Source organism: Palaemon carinicauda, chromosome 44 (genome assembly GCF_036898095.1).
Source record: "Palaemon carinicauda isolate YSFRI2023 chromosome 44, ASM3689809v2, whole genome shotgun sequence".
Taxonomy (NCBI): Eukaryota; Metazoa; Arthropoda; class Malacostraca; order Decapoda; family Palaemonidae; genus Palaemon; species Palaemon carinicauda.
The window spans coordinates 31,587,313-31,611,130 of NC_090768.1; the positions used below are offsets into that span (position 1 = coordinate 31,587,313).

The 23,818-nt window shown below is 52.0% G+C and overlaps 2 protein-coding genes and 1 pseudogene across 2 annotated transcripts in view; all 3 read left to right on the forward strand.

The window, feature by feature from the left end:
- LOC137634442 (uncharacterized) overlaps positions 1-23,818 on the forward strand; it is a 37,934-nt gene that overhangs the window by 6,318 nt on the left and 7,798 nt on the right. Inside the window, exon 2 of the mRNA XM_068366838.1 lies at positions 21,083-21,245. Within this exon, the coding sequence (XP_068222939.1) occupies positions 21,084-21,245 (162 nt within the window). The 5' untranslated portion in view covers position 21,083. The remainder of the gene's footprint in view (positions 1-21,082; positions 21,246-23,818) is intronic.
- LOC137634588 (5S ribosomal RNA) lies at positions 6,676-6,794 on the forward strand (annotated as a pseudogene).
- Positions 17,330-18,391, forward strand: LOC137634366 (uncharacterized). The gene has a single exon (XM_068366762.1). The coding sequence runs from the start codon at positions 17,330-17,332 to the stop codon at positions 18,389-18,391; it is 1,062 nt and encodes a 353-aa protein (XP_068222863.1).

Below are 23,818 nucleotides of genomic sequence, written 5' to 3' on the forward strand. Positions count from 1 at the left end.
TTGTGACGCAGTGCGACAACCTCAGCAACCCGATAAGGAGTTGTCTATACGATCCAGACAGTCTAGACAGCTTCGGGTTGTCACTGTACTTCCTCGCTTCCCCATGGTTGACAGTTCATAGACTGTGCAGCAGTACCATGATCTTGTGTCCGGCTCCGTCAGACGACTGGCTTTTAAGAGCTCCCACAAGTCGTCGCTGTCTGGAGATTCTCAGATGGACTATGGATCTGACCAAGGAACTGGGCCTCCTGGTCAATTTTGAGGAGTCTCAGCTCGTCCCATCCCAGACCATTGTCTACCTGGGTATGGATCTTCAGAGTCGAGCTTTTCGGGCTTTTCCGTCGGCCCCAAGGATCTTCCAAGCCCTAGAATGCATCCAGAGCATGCTGAGAAGGAACCGATGCTCAGTCAGGTAGTGGATGAGTCTAACAGGGACACTTTCATCGCTGGCCCTGTTCATCGTGTTAGGGAGACTCCACCTCCCCCCCCTTCAGTATCATCTAGCTGCTCACTGGATAAAGGACATGACGCTAGAGACGGTCTCAGTTCTTGTTTCCGAAGAGAGGAGGTCTTCTCTCGCGTGGTGTAAGAACAGCTTTCTTCTCAGGGAAGTCTACTTTTGGCTGTTCAGAAACCCGACCGCCGTCTCCTCTCGGACGCATCAGACACGGGCTGGGGTGCGACTTTGGACGGACAGGAATGCTCGGGAACATGGAATCAGGAGCAAAGGACACTTCACATCAATTGCAAGGAGTTGTTGGCGGTTCTTCTGGCCTTGATAAACTTCAAGTCCCTCCAGCTTAACAAGGTGGTGGAGGTGGACTCTGACAACACCACAGCCCTGGCTTACATCTTCAAGCAGGGAGGGACTCTTTCGTGGAAGTTGTTCTAGATCGCAAGGGACCTCCTCATCTGGTCAAAAGATCGAAAGCTCACGCTGGTAACGAGGTTCATTCAGGGCGGTATGAATGTCATGGCAGATCGCCTCAGCCGGAAGGGTCAGGTCATCCCTACAGAGTGGACCCTTCACAAGAGTGTTTGCAGCAGACTTTGGGCCCTGTGGGGTCAGCCAACCTTAGATCTGTTCGCTACCTCGATAACCTAGAGACTCCTGTTGTATTGTTCTCCGATTCCAGACCCAGCAGCAGTTCACGTGGATGCTTTTCTGCTGGATTGGTCCCATCTCGACCTGTATGCATTCCCGCCGTTTTAGATTGTCAACAGGGTACTTCAGAAGTTCTCCTCTCGCAAAGGGACATGGCTGACGTGGATTGGCTCCGCTCTGGCCCGCGAGAGAATGGTTCATAGAGGTACTGCAATGGCTGGTCGACATTCCCAGGACTCTTCCTCTAGGAGTGAACCTTCTACGTCAACCTCACGTAAAGAAGGTACACCCAAACCTCCACGCTCTTCGTCTGACTGCCTTCAGACTTTCGAAAGACTCTCAAGAGCTAGGGGCTTTTCGAAGGAGGCAGCCAGAGCGTTTGCCAGAGCAAGGAGAACATCCACTCTCAGAATCTATCAGTCTCAAAGGGAAGTCTTCCGTAGCTGGTACAAGACCAATGCAGTTTCCTCAACCAGTACCACTGTAACCCAGATTGCTGACTTCCTGTTACATCTAAGGAAAGTAAGATCCCTTTCAGCTCCTACGATCAAGGGTTACAGGAGTATGTTGGCAGCGGTTTTCCGCCACAGAGGCTTGGATCTTTCCACCAACAAAGATCTACAGGACCTCCCTAGGTCTTTTGAGACCTCAAAGGAACGTCGGTTGTCCACTCCAGGCTGGAATCTAGACGTGGTCCTAAGGTTCCTTATGTCATCAAGATTTGAACCTCTCCAATCAGCCTCTTTTTAGGACCTCACATTAAAAACTCTTTTCTTCGTGTGCTTGACAACAGCTAAAAGAGTAAGTGAGATCCACGCCTTCAGCAGGATCATTGTTTTCACATCTGAAACGGCTACATGTTCCTTGCAGCTCGGTTTTTGCTAAACGAGCTTCCTTCACGTCCTTGGCCTAAGTCGTTCGAGATCCCAAGCCTGTCCAACTTGGTGGGGAATGAACTGGAGAGAGTACTTTGCCCAGTTAGAGCTCTTAGGTACTATCTAAAAAGGTCTTAACCTTTACGAGGACAATCAGAAGCCTTATGGTGTGCTATCAAGAAACCTTCTTTCCCAAGTTCTAAGAACTCAGTTTCTTACTATTCAGGCTTCTGATTAGGGAAGCACATTCTCATCTGAAGGAAGAAGACCTTGCTTTGCTGAAGGTAAGGACACATGAAGTGGGAGCTGTGGCTACTTCAGTGGCCTTCAAACAGAACCATTCTCTGCAGAGTGTTATGGATGCAACCTATTGGAGAAGCAAGTCAGTGTTCGCATCATTCTATCTCAAAGATGTCCAGTCTCTTTACGAGTACTGCTACACCCTGGGACCATTCGTAGCAACGAATGCAGTAGTAGGCGAGGGCTCAGCCACTACATTCCCATAATCCCATAACCTTTTAACCTTTCTCTTGAATACTTTTTATGGGTTGTACGGTCGGCTAAGAAGCCTTCCACATCCTTGTTGATTTGGCGGGTGGTCAATTCTTTCTTGAGAAGCGCCGAGGTTAAAGGTTGTGATGAGGTCCTTTAGTATGGGTTGCAGCCCTTGATACTTCAGCACCTTAGAGTTGTTCAGCCTCTTAAGAGGAACGCTGCGCTCAGTAAGGAAGACGAACTTATTTAAGGCAGAGTAATGGTTCAAGTCGACTTCCTTACCAGGTACTTGTAATTTCATTGTTATTTTGAATAACTGATAATATGAAATACGGGATACTTAGCTTCTTGATATACATGTACACTGGTTTTCACCCACCTCCCTGGGTGTGAATCAGCTACATGATTATCGGGTAAGTTTAATATTGAAAAATGTTATTTTCATTAGTAAAATAAATTTTTGAATATACTTACCCGATAATCATGATTTAATTGACCCACCCTTCCTCCCCATAGAACCAGTGGACCGAGGAAAAATTGAAGTGGTGTCAACAAGAAGTACTGCAGTACCTGGCCACAGGTGGCGCTTGTGAGTACACCCCCCTCTTGTATAGCGATCGCTGGCGTATCCCTTACGTAGAATTCTGTCGGGCAACGGAGTTGACAGCTACATGATTATCGGGTAAGTATATTACAAAAATTTATTTTACTAATGAAAATAACATTTTTGCAGCCTACAACTCCTTTTTCTTGATCTTCCGCCTTGGTGCAGATGGACAGCAGTCTGATCTCGTCTGCCGACGGGCAACGGTCTTCCGACGGACATCAGTCTCCCGGCGGACAGACAACGGTCTTCCGACGGTCATCAGTCTCCCGACGGACAACGATCCCTTCGGGGCAAAGGGTTGCCTCCCACGGGGGTTCTTCCCTTGCGTGTCAGGGTTCCCCTGTGCGCCCTTCTGGTGTGTTCTCTCCTGCTCCTGCTCAGTGTTAGCGCACAGGCGCTCTCCTGCTCATCAGCGCTCTCATGATGATCATCCCTGCTGTTCCTGTTGGTTCCTGTTACGCGCCCATGTTCGCCCTCGCGATCTAGAACTTCGGTTCAGGTCGGGGTCAAGGACTCTTCTTCTATGCGCAGGCTTCCACGCGTTGCCTTCTGCTCGTCAGCGATCATCAGCTCGCCAGCGATCACCTGTCTCTCGGCGATCTCCGGATCGCCCGCGTGTGTTTCAGCCGGCACGCCAACGTTCTCCAACACTTCTGAAGGAACATGGTTTGCCAGCTACTAGCTCACCTGGGCATGCTGCTCGCGCTGCTCGCCATCGCGCGATCGCCTACCTGCGGATGCTGCTCGCCATCGGGCGACCGCCCACCTGCGGATGCTGCTCGCCATCGCGCGACCGCCCACCTGCGGATGCTGCTCGCCATCGGGCGACCGCCCACCTGCGGATGCTGCTCGCCATCGCGCGACCGCCCACCTGCGGATGCTGCTCGCCATCGCGCGACCGCCCACCTGCGGATGCTGCTCGCCATCGCGCGACCGCCCACCTGCGGATGCTGATCGCCATCGCGCGACCGCCCACCTGCGGATGCTGATCGCCATCGCGCGACCGCCCACCTGCGCATGCTGATCGCCATCGCGCGACCGCCCACCTGCGCATGCTGATCGCCATCGCGCGACCGCCCACCTGCGCATGCTGATCGCCATCGCGCGACCGCCCACCTGCGCATGCTGATCGCCATCGCGCGACCGCCCACCTGCGCATGCTGATCGCCATCGCGCGATCGCCCACCTGCGCATGCTGCTCGCGATCGCTCACCTTCGCATGCTGCTCGCCATCGCGTCGGCATGCCACAACGCGCCATCGCCAACCTGCACGTTAGCGCTCACCAGCTCACCACCGATCGCCTGTTGATCCATATCGCCAGCAGTCTTCCTCGCCCACGCGGCAGCGCGTTTCCTCGCCATCGCGCTAACGCTTGCGTTCGCCGCCTCGGACTCGCGCTCATTCACCTGCCCACCCTCGCGACCGCTCGCCTGCACGTCCGTGCGACCGCTCGCCTGCGCGTCCGTGCGACCGTTTGCCTGCGCGTTCGTGCGACCGTTTGCCCGCGCAACCGTTAGCCCACGCGACCGTTAGCCCGCGCGACCGTTAGCTTGCGCGCCCGCCCGTTAGCCTGCGCGCCCGCCCGTTAGCCTGCACGCCCGCGCGACCGTTAGCCTGCGCGCCCGCGCGACCGTTAGCCTGCGCTCCCGCCCGACCGTTAGCCTGCGCGCCCGCGCAATCATTCGCCAGCGCGCCCGCGCAATCATTCGCCAGCGCGCCCACGTGCCTGCACGTCTACGCTCATGCGCGTCCGCGCCTATGCTCTCCAATGTTCGCCCGCGCGCGAACCAACGGTTTTCCATCGCGCGGACGGACGGTGTTCCGTCGCGAGGACCGACGGTGTTCCGTCGCACGCCGTCGCACGAACCGACGGTGTTCCGTCGCTCGAACCTACAGTGTTTCTTCGCACAAACGTCGGCTTATTTCTTGCAGTATCCATTGCTCGTCTATGGGTTATCGCTCGCCGACCACCAGCTCTCGCCCTCCTTATGCGCTCCCTCGCTCACCTTGGTTTGCGTTCCTGCGTTACCGCGCATGGGCGCTTCCACGTTTGCCCACGCGAAAATCTTTGAATTACCATCGCGCGAGCTCCAGGGCGATTGCGACCACGATTCCCAATGGGGTTTTCGCAGCATGGCCAGCCTGGCGAGTTCTTCTGGAGCGTATTTCCAGAACACGGCCTCACCCCGTAAACGCAGAGCATGGCACTTGCAAGAATAGGAGAAACTTCAGGGAGATCTGAGCAACACTCCTCTTTCCAGAACCTGGGTTAGCCCTTCCCCGTCATTCCCTGGAAGGATTTTTGGCTGGGGGGCTTTCCGTTCGAGATTTCTCCATCGGACAAGGGGTGATTGCTTACCCCTTTCTCTGGGGGCTTACCAGGTCCTTTCCCTCCTCGGTTACGGCCCGAGGTTTGGTTCAAGGAGCTCAGGCACCTTGGCCTTTCATCGTTAAGTATCTAACTTGCGGACAAGCTCGATGTTGTACCATCTGGACGCGCTGACTGAGGGCTTCCTTCGGGTGTCTCATCTGTGGAGGTCGACGACCTCAGACACTCTTCCATCCTTGAGAAGAGTTTGTTTGTGCTCAAGGACAGAGACTTAGACAGCAGCTGTGCGGAGGAAATCGACTTCCGTTTTCATTCCTTCAAGGCGCTTTCTTCCAGACTCTGCAGGGCTCCAGCGCCCTTTTCTTTCAACCACGTCGGCCTAAGTTATCGGCTACGACAACTGGGACAAGGTGTCCAATTGCAGTTTGCTCCTGTGAGGAACAGATGGCACGGGAGGCTCCCCCGGGGGGGCATAGTCCTAAAAGGAGCGGAAGAGTTCACGAACTCTAGGATTGCAGGTTTTTCGCTGGGAGGATGCTTAAGGTTACTCATCCGAATGACAGCTTCCCGATGCCCGTTCCCGCACAATCTCTGTGATCAGCCAAGGATATCGCGCCTGCCGTCTCTGTCAGCGAATTCAGTGCCTCTGAACCTCTATGCCATAGCGTCAGCAAGAGTTGCCCGGTTGGGCAGAATGATCCATACCTTAGGCGAAGGTCTTCCATAGGATCATCGGCGGCTTCACCCCCGGCCTCTTCAGTCGATCCTTTCTTGTAAGGAAGGATCTGAGAGGGGAGTTCCGTAGTCGACCTCTCAGCCCTGATCAAGTTTGTCGAACAAACTTCGGCCAGCGTAGAACAGCAGAATCGATCAGACTGGTAACGAGGCGACAGGACTCCTTAAACCTTGGATCGGAAGGACGGGTACTTTCAGTTTCCATTCCATCCATCTTCCAGGGAGCTCGTCGAATTCAGCCTAGACTGCAAGTATTCCTGCTTATGATGCAGTGTGGCTATCCCGCCGTGGCATAGCAGGTTTTTTTCCCCAGAGAACTCTCCCTGCCTTCCTCATGGCCGCTCAGGTGCAGGCTTCCGCCTCCTCTGCTGTTTGGAGGGCTGGTCAACTCCGGTAGGCTCGGGTTCGACATTCTTCAGCGCCGGGACAAGCTTCTGGATGCTTACCATGAGTGTGGGTTCATGGTATTTTGCTTGGAGCCTTCTCTTCTTCTGCCTCAACATCTGGAGTATCTGGCCATGATATTGAGGCAACGGCCTTACCACGTTGGAAACCCCGCTTCTCGTCCGTCCAGCGAGGTTAAGCAACGTCGGTTCTGGTCGGTACTTGGATGGATGACCACCTGGGGACGCCAGATTCTGTTACCACATCCTCCGAGCCTTCCTTTCAGTTGACTGTGGCAAGACTGAGGAGAGTTGCAGTACCTGTTCTCAGTCAAGCAGAGCTTTCAGCCCTACCTTGGAACGTTTCCTAGTTCTCCTTTCCTCATTGACCCGTCTATAGTCCGAACGGTCGCCTCAGGATAAGTTCCATGTGGGGCGGTCCAAGTTCCGGTGGCTTCAGGCAATGTTTAACCGGACTTCCTGGCCCCTATGGGACCAGCCGAACTATTAGACCTACAATGGGTGTTGACCTATGGAGCCTCTTGATGGTAGTGGATATTCTCGTCCTTTCCCCACATTCTTGATTCTGTTCTCGGACTCGTCAAAGGAAAGGGGGGGGCATGTTCCGGTCCAGGCCTATGGTCAAGACCTGAAGGATACCTCTCCATCATTCAGGCAGGCTTAGGGGCCTTAGTCTGGCCCCTCTACAGATCCTAGAGCTCCTGCCGAGTCGCCCCGTGCGCGTCGACTTCATGATTCTGGCGTATTCTAACCAGCAGGGGACGCATTTTCACACCTTCACATCTTGCAGTAGAGATACCGAATGATTGAGATTCTCTCAATACCACCATCGGCTCTCTCATTCCAGGCAGGGGAATGTTCTCTCCGACTATCCGAGCAGAGCCTCGTAGAGAGAGTGTACCTGGGGGTCTTTGACCTTGGGTAACCAGCAAGTCCTGGTCTGGGGGACCTGATCGCGACAGTTTGGAACCTCAAGCTTCCGCTGTTCTTCCCCCCAGTCTCAGACCCCGAGACTCTGGCAAGATGCATTCCGGTGATGGTGGGACAACTTCGACGCCTGCGTCTTCCCTCCTTTTTGTCTGTGGACAATGGGTCTCAACAAGACCAGGTTGTCTGTCAACCTTTCAATGGGAGAGCTCCACTGGGACTATGCGCAGAACGGTTTCTGGACCCTCTGCTTCCCCTGACGGAACTCCCGGGAGAGCTTCTCCCACGGCGCAGACTACTCAAACAACCACACTGCGACATCTCTCCCGAACCGGGGCGTCGCTTCGGCTTCATGCCTGGAGACACTACGCCTCCTCCTCAAGAAGAGACAACCCGCTACAAGGTGGTTGGTGCCATGGGAGATATACCTCTTCCCTTGAGGCCTCTTCTCCAGCAATAACGGTCTTATTGCCTTTCGGCGGGAGGAAACTCCTTTCCGCTCTCGGCAATGAAGCCTGTCGCTCAGCCTTTCCCTGACCTTCAGGCTTAAAGGAATAACTTTTTCCTGCCCTCTGGATCTATCCTCGCTCATGTGAAGCTACGATCGTCCCTGCCCTAGTCGGAGGAAGACCTCCAACTTGGAGCATGGCTCGGACTTTTAGTCCTTTAAGAGATCTTCTCAAGACCCTTTACGACAGGCCTCGGATTGTATTCCGCCTTGGGTCTCCTGCTCACTCTGGCCACGGCCAGGGTGTAAGCAATCTTCTTGGTCTCTTACAATTCCCCCCTTTCTAAGGAAGAGGGGAAGGCAACATTCAGGTTCGCTCCTGAGTTGTTGGCTAGACTCAGAATCTGGGGGTCCCGGCCCTTCGGTCCAATTCATTCAAGATTTCGAGTCTCCATTCTGTATCTGATGTCCCAAGACCTTCTCTTTCTTGCCAGTAAAGGAATCGAGAGGTTAGCGCTGGGAACAGCTGCAGTTTGTCCTCAGTTGCAGCCGATTTGGGAGCACAAGGAGGACACGGGGGAGAGTCACCAGTATACCTCTTCAGCCCAGACTCAAGGACATTCATCTCGACCTGTCTCCAGACCCTCCCCCGTCACGTCGCCCTACAGCACGATGTTGGATACATCGCAACGTCCCTCGCCTTCGAGTAATACTACTCTGTGACGCAGGTGCTACAAGCTGGAGTCTGGAAGCGTCTAATGACCTTCGCAGCCCGCTTCCTGCAGGGCGTGACCCACAGGAGTCTCGATACGTTTTCTATCGCTCTGTGGTGGCTACACAACAGCTGGTCTAACCTCAGGCTCCTTTTTGGACAGGTAGCAGAAGGTTGAGGGCATTGTTATCAGGTTTTAGTCTGCATGAACGAAAGAAGTATGTCTGGCTCTCATTTCTTTCTTCATCATCCCCTCTACGGGGAAGCAGCATCCTGGTCTCTACATAGCTGACCTCGAACCTCTGCAGGTAAACCATGCTTCCTTGTGTTCCGAGTATTGAGTCAATACTGTCGCGTCCCCCATACCCTGACGAGGTGGTATTGGGAACGTCCTAACCCAGAGTTCCTTCTGGAACTCCAGGTCAACTGCCTAGGACGGGTCACACTTCTTCCTTCACATACAAGCTTACGTAGCCCACATGGTTCCTTGCGGAGCAAGGAACTTGTGAGGTGCAGGGACTCCTTTTCTCGAGTGCTACTCACTCGGATTCTGAGTCCCCGGGTAAAGCCAAAGCCAGTATGGCTGGGGACTTGCCACCTTACCTAAGGGGTAAGTCACCCTCTGTAAATAGCGTGGTTTGTATTTCGGTTATGGAACAAATGACAAATTCGAAGATAATTTGTATTTTTCCTAACCATACAAACCTTAGCTATTTACACATATTTGCCCGCCAGCCCTGTCCCCCAAGACAAGTCCTACCTCTAAGTGAAAGTGAGCATTCATCTGTGTGTGAGGGGGGGAGGGGTAGCTAGCTACCACTCCCCTACCCCCCGCTAACTAGCGCGGGGGTAATACACCCTCGTTAAATTCTAATGGCTCGCCATTTCAGCTGCGCTAAAAGGTAAACCCTCTGTAAATAGCTAAGGTTTGTATGGTTAGGAAAAATACAAATTATCTTCGAATTTGTCATATTTAGAAACATGAATTATGATTGGAAAACCACATATAAAAGGGGAAGAAAAGGCATGACCTAATGTAAGGTTCTGCACCTAACCTAACTTGACCTAGAACCTATATTTGTTGCGTAACTGGAATACAAAAACCACACTATTTAATAGGGGGTATTACTTTCGGTGTAGCTGAAATGACGAGCCATTAATTTTTAACGGGGGTTTACTACCCACACCGCTAGTTAGCGGGGGTAGGGGAGGGTAGCTTGCTAACACCCCTTCCCCCTCTCACACGCTCACTTTGCTCTCGGCTCGGATGGTGGTCGGACATGTCCGCTCTCATCCTCTCCGTCATTTGGCAGCCTTTTAATTGCTTTTGTCTTTTCTTTTTCTAGTTCTGTATATGTGAAGTTGGCCTCTGCAATCATGCGCACCTGCCCTGGGTTTCCCAACTGCCCCTGTGGAATATTCATGTCGGCGGTCGAGACTGATCCTCACGCCCTTTGTCCTTCTTGTAGGGGCCAACGGTGTGATAGCAACAACAGGTGTAGGGAGTGGTCTACCTCCCAGTGGAAGAGGTTTTCGCGACGACGGAAGAAGTCCAAACGGGATATTTCTCCTTCGAAGGTTCCGTTGCCCAAACCTCCTCCGAAGCTCCCACTCGGTTGGTCTCTTTCAAGAGACCGTTGAGTGGTAGCATAGACCAATGTATTGTTTACCAACCTTGGGACTCAAGAGATGACATTGCTTCCCCTAGCGAAGCAGCTCCACCTCTCCCCCCGGGGGAGGATATGTCATTAACCTCCCTATTTCAGCTTTGGTCCTCCTTGGGGCTTACGGGTTCGCCTTCCAAGGAGGTTTTGCTTAACTACATCCGATTGGGTGCCGCTGTCAAACAATCGTCGTCACCGTCAGAGGTTGATCCTCTGTCTCTTGTCGACGTTGTGGTTTCAGAGGTATCCAATGCGGTATCACCCATCATCTCTGCCTCTCCAAACTCTACGGTAGCTGACGGCTTAGTTTCTCCCATTCCTGTTCAGCCTACAAGTGAGAAACTAAGTCCATCGTCAGTCTCTCCTGCTAGTGTTTCTCTCCCTCGTGGGAGTTCACTTACAGGGACTCCTCTTCGAAGGACTGCAGAAGGTCAGCTTGCTGATCCAACGGCCCCCAGAGGGCGCATTCGTCGCAAGGCTCGCCTTCCTCTTCGCCTTAGAGGCCTTCCTTCACCTGCGGTGAGGAGGCGCCTCTTTGGTTCAACATCTTCGATGCAGTCCATCGCGAAGGAGCCTCGAGTCCAATCATCTATCACCGCTCCTGCCCTGGTCCTGGACCTTTCTGCAGATCGTTCGCGATCTCCTTCGGTAGAAGGTCGTCCTTTTAAAGGATACGTCGACCTTCCATCCGACAGACCTACCGTCACCATTTCTACTTGGGCCTAACAAGGCTCCACCTAAGCCCGCTACTGTATTGCACGCCAACCACATGCGCGCCAACGAGACCTGACGAACGCTCCCTAGTAGCTCGTCAGGCCCCATCTCTAAACCCTAACATATGGCATCAAGGGTGTATGTGCCAACACACGCATATGCTCTAACAGGAGCATAGCTCCATCACGCGCTATGCGCGCCCTCATGTGCATATGCGCCTACGTTCTCCTGCACTTACGCGCCTGCGCCCAGCGGCGCGCCATCAGCCTCCTGCGCAATGGCGCTCTAACGCGCGCCATCAATCACCTGCCCGCGCGCATACGTGCCTAACATCCAACTCTCCTGCGCGCCATACTGTGCATCATCATACGCGCCAGGAAAAACCTGCGCGCCAATGATCTACTGAAAGTAGTACTTCTGGGAAGTCAGCAATGCTGGCTTCTCCTACGCGCCAACCAGTACCATCGCGCCAGCCTTCTCCCGCACGCACCTGCAAGGATACGCGCGAACGCCCTGCGCACGCTTGCCCATCCTTTCCAAAGGATGCGCGCCAACATTCTCTCGCACTCCCACGCGCCTCACATGATTCAACTGCGCGCCCACGCGCTAGGGATCTTTCTCCTCTGCGCGCGCTCCTTACGGCTGGTATAGATGCGCGCGAACTCTCTCCCGTGCACTCAACGTATTAATCCTGCGCACGCGCCATCAGTCACCTGCCCGCGCGCATACGTGCCTAACATCCAACTCTCCTGCGCGCCATACTGTGCATCATCATACGCGCCAGGAAAAACCTGTGCGCCAACGATCTACTGAAAGTAGTACTTCTGGGAAGTCAGCAATGCTGGCTTCTCCTACGCGCCAACCAGTACCATCGCGCCAGCCTTCTCCCGCACGCACCTGCAAGGATACGCGCGAACGCCCTGCGCACGCCCTGCGCACGCTTGCCCATCCTTTCCAAAGGATGCGCGCCTACATTCTCTCGCACTCCCACGCGCCTCACATGGTTCAACTGCGCGCCCGCGCGCTAGGGATCTTTCTCCTCTGCGCGCGCTCCTTACGGCTGGTATAGATGCGCGCGCGTGAATACACCCCCACCCCGTGCCAACAGTCTCCTGCGCTCGAGCCCCGATATTCTCCCTCGCGCGGGCGCCATTATTCTCTCGCGCGAGCATCAATATCCTCCCGCGCGCAAGACTACTGAACTACGCACGGTAAGGTCGCCATCGCCTCATTCCCCTCCCCACAAGCGCATACCACCACGCATTGTGGGATAAGGGAAACATCCAGACAGGTCCAGGATCCCAAAGCCACCACAGGCAAACCCACCAATGATGGGGACTCCTCCCAGGGATCCTTCAATCCCTGTCCCTTCAAGGGGTATGTCTGACAGCGCATCTGTCAGCCAACAGCCCTGATTCGGTGCACTGATCAGAGCCTGTCTTCTCTGAATTGGGACACAGAACCATGGCTTCTTCTACCCCTTTGAAGAGAAAAGAGGAGTTCCAAGGGCGAAACTGACTCCACGCAGACCTTCGAGGCAGGTTCCTTCTTTTCATCAGACTGCCTCTCCTTCCCTTTCGGACGAAGATTTCCCGTCCTCAAGCGAATCACGCGAAGAGAGACTTTCCCACATCGCACCAATGGGGGAACCTCTCCTCGCGCCAAGGGGTCTACTCAGTCGGGGATTGAAAGGAACATGCCATCCTCGTCAATGTTGGAGTCCTACATCCTTCCCAGGAAGGAATCTAAGGACTCCAAAACATTGCCGAAGTCCTCTACTAGGACTAGGATGGAGCCAGCTAGCCACTCAGGGAATGTCCGCGACTCTCCCCAAGAAGAGGCTTTGGGGATAGAAGGAGACTTCGCTGCAAGTCCTACAGCAGGAGGAGCCCAGCAAGAGTCAGAACATGCGTTTTGGCAAGTTCTGACTCTAATGAGGGCTCTCAATGGGTTTTCCGACCCAGAGATCCCTCCTCGAGAGGGCAAGGACACGGTCTTGAATCGTGTCTTTGGTACTCAAAAACCCTCCAGGACCAGTGCAGCACTAACCTGGTCTCAAGGGGTTAAGAGTACCAGGGACAAGATCACACAACAACTCTCCGAGATGTCCTCCTCTAACCAATCCGGTGCCACCAACAAGTTCCTCCCACCTCCTTGCGTACAGCAGATGAGGTACAGTACTGCGAGATCCTTGAGGAGCCTTGTTTAGCTCTTCCTCTTCACCACTCGCTGGAAGAGCTAACCAGGGGATTCCCTCTTGAGATACTCTCCAACCGGCACTTCTCGTTCTCGGCAGCCTAGATCCTCAACCAGGAGAAAGCTGCGAAGTGTGCTATGCAAGCCACTTCGTGGCTCAATATCTGGTTGGGGACCTTAGGTATCCTGATACGTTCTGAGGATTTCTCCAAAGAACGTACCAGGAAAGCTATGGAAACCTTCCTTCTCTCAGGTACTCCCACTATCGAGTTTCTGGCCCACCAAGTCTCGAACTTGTGGGCAAATACCATCCTGAAACGTCGGGATGCAGTAGCTGAGAGATTCTATCAGAAGGTCCCTAGCACCAAGATCAATAGGCTCAGACATTCCTCCCTAGAGGGATCCGTCTTGTTCGAGCCTAAGGATGTGGAAAATGCCACTGAGAGGTGGAGGAAGTCTCATCAAGACTCCCTCTTCATAGGGCTTTAACATCCAAGCCCCATAAGCCTCCAGCACCATAGCAGTCCCGTCCAGTCAAGACAACTAAGACGACGACAACAGCAGCGAAGATCTTGGTGTCTAAGCCCTTTCCTGTCAAAGAAATTAAAGGTAAAAAGTTCTCCAGGGGAGGCAAGAATCCTAGAGGGAGCAGCTGAGGCCGCAAATGCTAGGATAGGCAGTCCCCCTGCATGTCCACCAGTGGGGGGATGCCTACAAAGTTGCTCAAACAGGTGGAAGCAACTCGGGGCCGATTCCTGGATAATCTCCGTGATCAGTCTAGGATATCATAACATCTCTACCTCCCCTGATAATGAATCCAGTGTCATTTAGCTCCCTTGCCATGGGATCTGCAAGGGGGCAAGCCCTTCGGGCAGAAGTCCAAACCCTGTTGAAGAAGGGCGCTCTCCATGAGGTCCTCAACGGATCTCCAGTCTTCTTCAGTCGACTCTTTCTTGTAAAGAAGGCGTCTGGAGGCTGGAGACCAGTCATCGACCTCTTAGCTCTGAACAAATTTGTCAAACAAACTCCGTTCAGCATGGAAATGGCGGACACGGTCAGACTAACAGTAAGACCGCAAGACTTCATGTGCACGCTGGACCTAAAGGACGCGTACTTCCAGATCCCAGTCCATCCGTCTTCAAGGAAGTACTTAAGATTCAGCCTAGACAACAGAAAGTACCAGTTCAAGGTGCTGTGCTTCGGTCTCTCCACAGCACCACAAATTTTCACCAGAGTGTTCACCCTAGTATCATCTTGGGCACACCGGATTGGCATCCGTCTCCTCCGTTATCTGGACGACTGGTTAATCCTAGCAGACTCGGTGTCAACCCTTCTTCAACACCGAGACAAACTTCTGAGACTTTGCCAAGATCTAGGGATCATGGTAAATCTCGAGAAATCTTCACTGCTCCCCACTCAAAGACTGGTATACCTAGGCATGATTATAGACACCAATCTCCACAAAACCTTCCCATCAGTCGACAGGATAGCAAGGCTGAGGAAGGTCGCAAGGCCTTTTCTCAGACGAGAAGAACTTCCAGCCCAATCGTGGTTACGTCTCCTCGGTCACCTTTCATCACTGGCTCATCTAGTTCCCAGCGGTCGCCTCAGGATTAGATCCCTCCAGTGGCGACTCAAGTCCCTGTGGAATCAAGGGTACGATTCCCCGGACATCCAGATCCCCATGGGACCTGCGGAACTGACGGATCTCCAGTGCTGGGTGGCAGACGAGAACCTACGAAAAGGAGTGGATCTTCTTGTCCTCCCCCCGGATTTGTTGCTGTTTTCGGACGCTTCAAAAAAAAGGGTGGGGGCCCACGTGCTGCACCACTCGACCTCAGGCCTCTGGTCAGAGTCAGAAAAGTACCTCCATATAAATCTCCTAGAGATGAAGGCTGCCTTTCTGGCCCTTTAACAGTTCCAACAGTACTTGGCAAGTCACTCTGTGGTGGTGATGAGCGACAACACCACAGTAGTGGCATACATCAACAAGCAAAGAGGTACTTTTTCGCAGCAACTATCCCATCTAGCAGTAGAGATACTGAGATGGGCCGAAGTCCACTCGATACCACTATCGGCACGCTTCATTCCGGGCTAAAGGAATGTGCTCGCCGACAATCTGAGCAAAGCATCTCAGATAGTGAGTACCGAGTGGTCTTTGGATCATCTAGTATCCAACAAAGTCCTGACTTTGTGGGGTTCTCCGACTATGGATCTTTTCGCAACGGCCCTGAACTTCAGGCTCCCACTGTGCTGTTCCCCAGTCCAAGACCCCAAGGCTCTCTGGCAAGATGCTTTCCAACAACGGTGGGACAACATCGACGTTTACGCATTTCCCCCGTTCTGTCTGATGAGGAGGGTACTTAACAAGACCAGAATATCAGTCAATCTTTCAATGACCCTCATAGCTCCGCTATGGCATCACACGGAATGGTTCCTGTACATTCTGCAACTCCTAACGGAGCTACCAATAGAACTCCCTCCATGACATAATCTACTCAAACAACCACATACCAACATCTTCCACAAAGCTGTAGGTTCACTATGGCTTCACGCCTGGAGATTATCTAGCATCTCCTCTCTGAGAGAGGATTTTTGCAACAAGTTGCTTTCAGGATGTCTGGACACCTGCGAAAGTCTTCAGCAGCAGTCTACCAGGCAAAGTGGAAAATCTTCTGGTGTCATGGAAGGGGTATCTCTCCACTCGATGCCACTATTCCAACAATAGCGGAGTTCCTCGTGTACTTGCGTGAAGAAATGCTCCTTTCAGTCTCGGCAGTGAAAGGCTATCACTCAGCCTTAAGTCTCGCCTTCAGGCTGAAAGAAATGGACATTTCCGCATCACTAGAACTTTCTCTACTCATACGTAGTTATAAACTTACCTGCCCTCAGTCGGAAGTGAGACCTCCCCCCATGGAACGTGGTTCGAGTTCTCAGGTCTCTTAAGAGACCTCCCTATGAACCATTACGCCATGCATCAGATCACCACCTAACCTGGAAGACGGTATTTCTGCTAGCTTTGGCCTCGGCCAAGCGAGTCGGCGAACTTCATGGTCTCTCGTATGACATTGCCCATTCAAGGGGATGGGGGTTGGTAACGTTCAGCTTCGTCCCTGAGTTTATTGCTAAGAACTCCCTGAGCCCAAGGTTCCTTCAAGCTCCTACCAGGACTGAGGACTCAAAAGAAATTTTATGTTCCAGACGGTCGGCACTCAGGGCCCCGCACACTGGAGGAAGCCGTCGCTACCCTGAACCAGGGCAACACAGATGAGAGGAGCCTTACTACCCCGGTGGTTTTCTCACAAGCGGAGGCCGCCATGATGGAGAACACCGCTCAGGACATAGTCAACGTGTCCTCATTGCTGGACTGGTGGGCGTGCACCCTAGCAGGGTTTCAACTGGCGCACGACCTATCGGTCCCAGGGAACCAGGCCCTGCTGTAAGAACTGATCCGCTCGGGGGGAAGGCAATGAAGTTTCTCACCTTCCAGTCCCTGACCCAAACGGCCAACTGGGTTCTGAGGAGGAGGGACACAGTGCTGAACAGACTGCCACGTAGACTCCCCGAGCGGGAAGCTAAATTCCTAAGAAATGCATCGGTGTGGGGCGAGACCGTGTTCCCCCTGCAGGCGGTGGCGGAAACGCTAGAAAGAGTAGGAAAATTGAAGAGTTCGTTCGAGCCCAGGCAGCCGGCGACAAGACACCCTTCACACAGGAGACCATCAGCGGACGGGGCCTACCCACCTACTCCTCCGGCTAGACAGGAGGCCTCCTCCCCTTCCTGGCATTAATCCCCACGGCCCTCCCGCAGGAGCGGCGTCCTTTAGACCAAAATATTCCGGCTCAAAGAGAGGCCGTTCTAACCGTCTCCCTAGAAGGAGATAGGGAGAGAGGCCCCCCACACCTTCCCATGCCTCAGGTGGGGGGATGCCTCAAATATTATTGGCAAGCATGGCGAGACAACGGTGCGGAACCCTGGACGGTGACAGTCCTCAGGGAGGGATACAGGAATTCCCTTCCTGTCGGAACCGCCCCCTCTGATCCCCGAACATCAAGCAGAATGGCTGGCACCCAAGGACACCGAGAAGAGAGCAGCCCTGCCAGGGGAAGTGGCAGCCATGTTGAGCAAGGGAGCTCTACAACCCGTCCAGAAACCATCCCCAGGGTTCTGCAACAGGCTCTTCCTGGTAGAGAAAGCTACGGGAGGCTGGAGGCCAGTTATCGACCTCTCGGCCCTGAACAAGTTTATCAAGAAGACCACCTTCAAGATGGACACATCGAAGTTGGTGCTGGCAGCCTTGAGAGAAGGGGATTTCATGATATCTCTGGATCTCAAGGATGCCTACTTTCAAATCCCCGTACACCCCTCCAGCAGGAAGTTCCTCAGTGAAATGGGGGTCCCAATCCCTGCAGTTCAAGACCTTCTGCTTCGGCCTGTCAACAGCGCCTCAGGTGTTCACGAGGGTGTTCACCCTGGTATCAGTCTGGGCACACAAACAGGGCATCAGGCTGATCAGATACCTCAACGACTGGTTGCTTCTTTCAGCTTCATAGGCAGACTTGAAGGAGCAGGGCACAAAACTTGTACAGTTCTGCAGGGATCTCGGGATCACAATCAACCTAGAAAAGTCCCAGTTAGTCCCAACCACCAAGATGACGTACCTAGGGATGGTCCTGGACTCCCAGCTGGCGAAAGCGTTTCACTCTCAGGAGAGGCTAAACAACCTAGACCAAGTGATTCGCCCGTTTCTAGCAGACACTCCAATGAGAGCCAAGGATTGGCAGAGACTCTTGGGACACCTGGTCTCATTGGAAAAATTAGTCCCTCAAGGGAGGCTCAAGCTGAGGCCAGTGCAGTGAAATCTGAAGGACCTCTGGGGGGCGGGGGAGTCACCGCAGAAGGTAGTCAGGATGACCCCGGCCTCCAAGAACATGCTCCATGGTGGTCCAACAGGAAGAACACACTGAAAGAGGGAAAGTGGTCACTAGAGGAAAAGATCCTGCATATCAACCTACTCGAGCTCATGGCAGTGCAAAAGGCCCCTGCGACGTTCGCCCATCTTCTTCGGGGAAACTCGGTAGCCCTCATGTGCGACAACGCCAGAGTAGTGGCATACATGAAGCAAGGAGGACTGATATCAAGAGAACTGTGCGCCCTCACAGCTCAAATCCTGGAATGAACCGAAGGGAACCACATTCTTACTGCCAGGTTCATTCCGGGAAAGAGAAACATTCTGGGCGACGGCCTCGGCAGGACAGGGCAGGTAGTAGTGTCGGAATGGTCTCTACATCCGCAGGTGGCATGGGAGATTCTCCAGCTGTGGGGCTCTCTGGTGATAGACCTGTTCACCACGAAGCTCAATGCGCAGCTACCCGTATTCTGTTCTCCGGTACCAGACACGACAGTAGCGTTCGAGGACGCCTTCCAGCACTCGTGGGACGGTCTTGACGTGTACGCCTTCCACCACTTTGGGATCATCAGACAGGTACTCAACAGACTAAGGCAGTCAAAGGCTACAAAGATGACTTTGGTAGCACCCTGGTGGCCGGAGAGGGAATGGTTCGCGGATCTACAGGACCTGGCCACTCTTCCTCCTTGGCCCATTCCAGCAAGGGAAGATCTGTTACGTCAACCACACTTCCGAAGGCTACACGAAAACCCCCAGGGCCTGAGGCTACATGCGTGGAGGTTATCAAGCGCCTGCTAAGGAAAGAAGGATTCTCGGAGAAGACTGCTTCCAGAATGTCGGGGTATCTCCGGAAGTCCTCGTGTAGTGTACGAGGCCAAGTGGGCCACGTTCGTGAAGTGGTGTGCCACACAGAACCTGCGGCCCTTAGACGCTTCAGTCCACAGAATTGCAGACTTCCTGGTTCACTTGAGGGACGACCTGGGAGTCACCATTCCAGCCATCAAAGGAGTCCGTGCGGCACTGGGGCAGGTTTTCCAACTCAGAGGCATCAACCTAGGCGCGTCCCGCCACATCTCCATGCTCATCAGAAGCTTCGAGCAGTCTTGTTCTCCACGCGCCTCTAGGGTTCTGCAGTGGGATGTGGCCAAGGTCCTCAGGGCTTTTTCGAGGCCGCCCTTCGAACCCCTTAAGGACATCCTAGATAAAGACCTCACCCTCAAGGCTGTGTTCTAACTAGCACTAGCCTCAGCCAAGCGGGTGAGTGAGCTCCACGGTTTGTCCTTCGAAGTCTCGCACTCGAAAGGGTGAAAGGAAATGTCATTTAAGTTCTTACCTGAATTCCTGACCAAGACCCAGAACCCAGCAGTTGCGGATCCTAGGTTCGAAGAATTCTCAATTCCAGCAATTCCTCGCTCTGACTACCCGGAGGATCTGCTTTTGTGCCCCGTGAGAACATCAGGAAATACCTCAGTAGAACATCCAAACTCAGACCAGCTATCAAAAGTTTGTTTGCCTCTTCAGGCCCAGTCAAGAGAGCGGTTTCTAAGAACACGATATCTTTCTGGCTCCAGCAAGTTATCAAGAGGGCTTACGACAGTGATGGTTCCACGGTTCCTGGGATCCCACGACCCCATGATATTAGGGACCTTGGCACTTCCTTGGCTTTTGACACCAACATGGCAGTGGGCCAAATCATGCGAGCAGGTACTTGAGCCAGACAATCCACCTTTACAGCCTACTACCTGAAAGATTGTACGAGGAAATCCCTGGATGCCTTCTCCATTGGGCCAGTAATTTCTGCCATGCAACAAGTTTAGTGGTTTTGGGCCCTGAGTAGCCCGTGGGAAGTAATCGCAAGCGACACAAGTTCCTCCTTACTCCCCCCTTTCCTATCATCCTTCCATGTGAGAGATGGACGTTGTGGAAAACCATGTCCGGATTATACATATAGGTGGGTTGTACATAGGATAGACTTTTGCGTGCTTTCGCCGACTCTCCTACCTCTCCACTGGGTCGTCTAGACCTAGCCTCCTATCTAGGTCTCGTGCCCCAGGATGTTATGGGATATTCCGGCCTGTAAGCCACTCCCTCCTCCTGAAGTATAAGTCTCCTAAGAAAGTAGTTCAAGGTAAGTACTCCGTGTTGGAACAAATCACAAATTTTAAGTAATTTGTATTTTTTCTAACAGTACTTACCTCTAACTACTTTCGGGTTATTGCCCACCCATCCGGCCCCGAGTATCTTCCAGGAGTTCGAGTGGTACTTTAGCATACGCTTACTGACGACTCAGACCCATCAGCGCTGCCTCGCGCCCTGACCCCGGCTCGCCCCAGGGCGAGTATCCTTCCGCCCCGGGTCACCCCGACATGGTAACGGAGAGAGGGGGAACTACACAAAATTCTTGGTCGGTTAATAAGAGAGATCCCAGATACTCCTAAGAAAGTAGTTCTAGGTAAGTACTGTTAGGAAAAATACAAATTACTTGAAATTTGTGATTTGTTGCATCCCCAATACCTCTAGTGAGGGGGGATTGGGTAATTTTTCAGTAGACTCTGATGCCCATGACTGAGAACCCATACCTAGACCAGTCACATTCACAAACACACAGCTTGCAAAGCGCTTGGGGTAGTTATCCCTCTCTAAAAGTATTATGTCTCGTCTTTCAACAATGCTCAAAGTAATATCCCCTATAAATAGCTCCAGGTTTGCATCGTTAGAAAAAATACAAATTACTTTCAAATTTGTCATATACTGCACCGTATTGCCGAATATGGCCACAATATTTTTTTTATATTGTTGGTGTGTGTGTTTGTGTGGTGTAATTTAGTTTTTCATCTAAATATTCTATATGTATCATTTAATGCATAGTGAAAGTTCAAGAAACTATTTTCTCAACAAAATAGTGCCACTGAAGTGTGTTTTAAAACAATTATTTTAATTCCTAAAACTCTTTGATTACAGGATGGCTGAATTACTAACAGTTGTGGCGGAAGAGGTGGGCCGTATTGCCAGCTTGGTATGGAGTGGAGTAGGGGTAGCAGTTCGCCTCAACAACCAAGTTATGTCAACCATTATTAAAGCCTCTGCTCGTGTAGTACAGTTACTCTTGCTTCTCACTCATAAGGTAAACTTTTCACATTTGTTTTCTTTTATGTTTCGGTATTAGGACAGAATGTTGAACTGATGAATTGTCCAATTGACAGTGTGTAGAACAGACAATTTGTCGAAATGACAAAGTCAAAGAAAAAGCAAGAAAGAAAGAGAATAAAGTGTCCAATTGCCTAATGACTGAAAATAGTTATCAAATTAACTAGTAATATTACAACTACAGTTATGGTATCAATATTGTTATTATTATTATTATTATTATTGTTATTATTACCAGCTAAGCTACAACCCTAGTTGGAACAGCAGGATGCTCTAAGTTCAATGGCTCCTACAGGGAAAAATAGCCCTGTGAGAAAAGGAAATAATGAAATAAGCTATATGAGAAGTAATGAAGAATTTAAGTAAAATTTGTTCTGGTGCAAAATACAAACTTTCCGCTCTTTACTGAGGAGTATTATTTTGGCGAAGCTGAAACCAGCCGTTAAGCTTTTTATCTGGTTGTAACTACCCACAGCTAGTTAACGGAGAGGCGAGCGGGATAGGTTAACCCTCGCGCTCACACCAGCACTAGCGACTAACCGTCACTTTTTATTTCAGCTCGGTAGAGTGAAGACGTAGTCTTTCTCTCCTGTCAACCCCATTTAACCAGTTATGGTTAAAGGCAACTGGCCTAATACTTAATAATTTTTCTTTTGAGTTGCTTTCCTAACACGGTTTCCCTGTGCAAGAAGGTAGCAAGAGGCCTTTGCCATCTACTTCTGCTGCTCACCATATGTTTTCTTTGCTTTGGCAGGTGGGCATGAGCAGTGGCTGACAGGAACTCCCCGGAGTGATTTGTCACGGGACTGTGAGGTCTTGGGAACGAGTTTCAGGTTCATACGAGAGGTTGTACTGGTCAAGGTTTAAAGAATATTCTATAGACCTTGGTTCGAGGTGCTGTGTCTCTACCCGGGTTTACCCAAAGGGAGGAAATGCAACCTGTACACCCGGGAGGTTCACCTCATAACCCTTTTACCCCCAAAGGACGTACTGGTACGTTTCACAAAAGCCATCCCTTTACCCCCATGGACGTACCGGTACGTCCTTGCAAAAAATGCTATAAAAATTATTTTTTCATATTTTTTGATAATTTTTTTAGAAAATTCAGGCATTTTCCAAGAGAATGAGACCAACCTGACCTCTCTATGACAAAAATTAAGGCTGTTAGAGCAATTTAAAAAAAAATATACTGCAAAATGTGCTGGGAAAAAAATAACCCCCTGGGGGTTAAGGGTTGGAAATTTCCAAAAACCCCGGGGGTAAAAGGGTTAATTGTTGCGGAGTGGGACCTTCGTTCCTCGGACTATGCAACACCCTTCCGAGAGACAGCTCCCTCGTCCGGGAAGCGTTGCACCATGGGAAGGAGGAGTTGATCGATCTTCTCTTTTGCGAGAAGAGAGATCTTCTCCAACACCCTTCTGAGCGGCAGCTTCATCATCCGCGGGGTGATGCTCCATCAGAAGAAGTTTATCGATCCTCTCTTTTGCGAGAAGAGAGATATTCTCCAACACCCTTCTGAGAGGCAGCTGCCTTGTCCGCGAGGCGATGCCCCATCGGAAGGAGGAGTTTCTCGATCCTCTTTTTTGCGAGAGGAGAGATCTTCTCCTACTCCCTTATGAGCGGCAGCTCCCTCGTCCGCGAGGCGATGCGCCATCGGAAGGAGGAGTTTATCGATCCTATTTTTTGCGAGAGGAGAGATCTTCTCCAACATCCTTCTGAGCAGCAGCTACCACGTCCGCGAGGTGATGCACTATCGGAAGGAGGAGTTTATCGATCCTCTCCTTTGCGAGAGGAGAGATCTTCTCCAACACCCTTCTGAACGGAAGCTCCCTCGTCCTAGTTGGAGATAGGGGAGAGTTTTTCCAACATTCCCTTCTGAGCGGCAGCTCCCTTGTACGTAAGGCGATGCACCATCGAGAGAAAGAGGTTGATTGATCTTCTTGCCGAAAGTTATTGGACTCGTGGCAGAACTTGGATTCATCCATGCCCTGTCCTTGCAGACGATTGAGTTAAGTTATTGCTTTCAATTCTTATTCATCACCATAGTACCCTCAAAGTACAAAACGAGTCTCGTTGTATTTTTACTCTGGGGTATTTGCCACAGATGGGGATGACTGCTGGTTGCATGCGACTGCCTCCTTCCCCATAGACGAGTCTCGTAGGCCTTAACTCGTCGGGTTTATTGTCACATCGTGCCTTTGGGCACAACAGAGCTCTTAGAGCTTTGTGAGGCCAAGCTCTTCGGGACCTGCACCTCATAGTTTCTAACTCTAACGAGGAAGAAACAGCTGATCTTCAAGTCCAGCACAGCCTTTTTCCTCCCCTTTCCTCCCCACCCGTTGAGATACTACCGCTAGAGAGCTATGGGGTCCTTTGACTGGCCAGACTACTACATTGGATCTTTCTCTCTGGTTACAGTTCTTTCCCATTGCCTACACAGACACCTAATAGTCTGTCCTATTCTTTACAGATTCTCCTCTGTCCTCATACACCTGACAACACTGAGATTTCCAAACAATTCTTCTTCTCCCAAGGGGTTAACTACTGTAC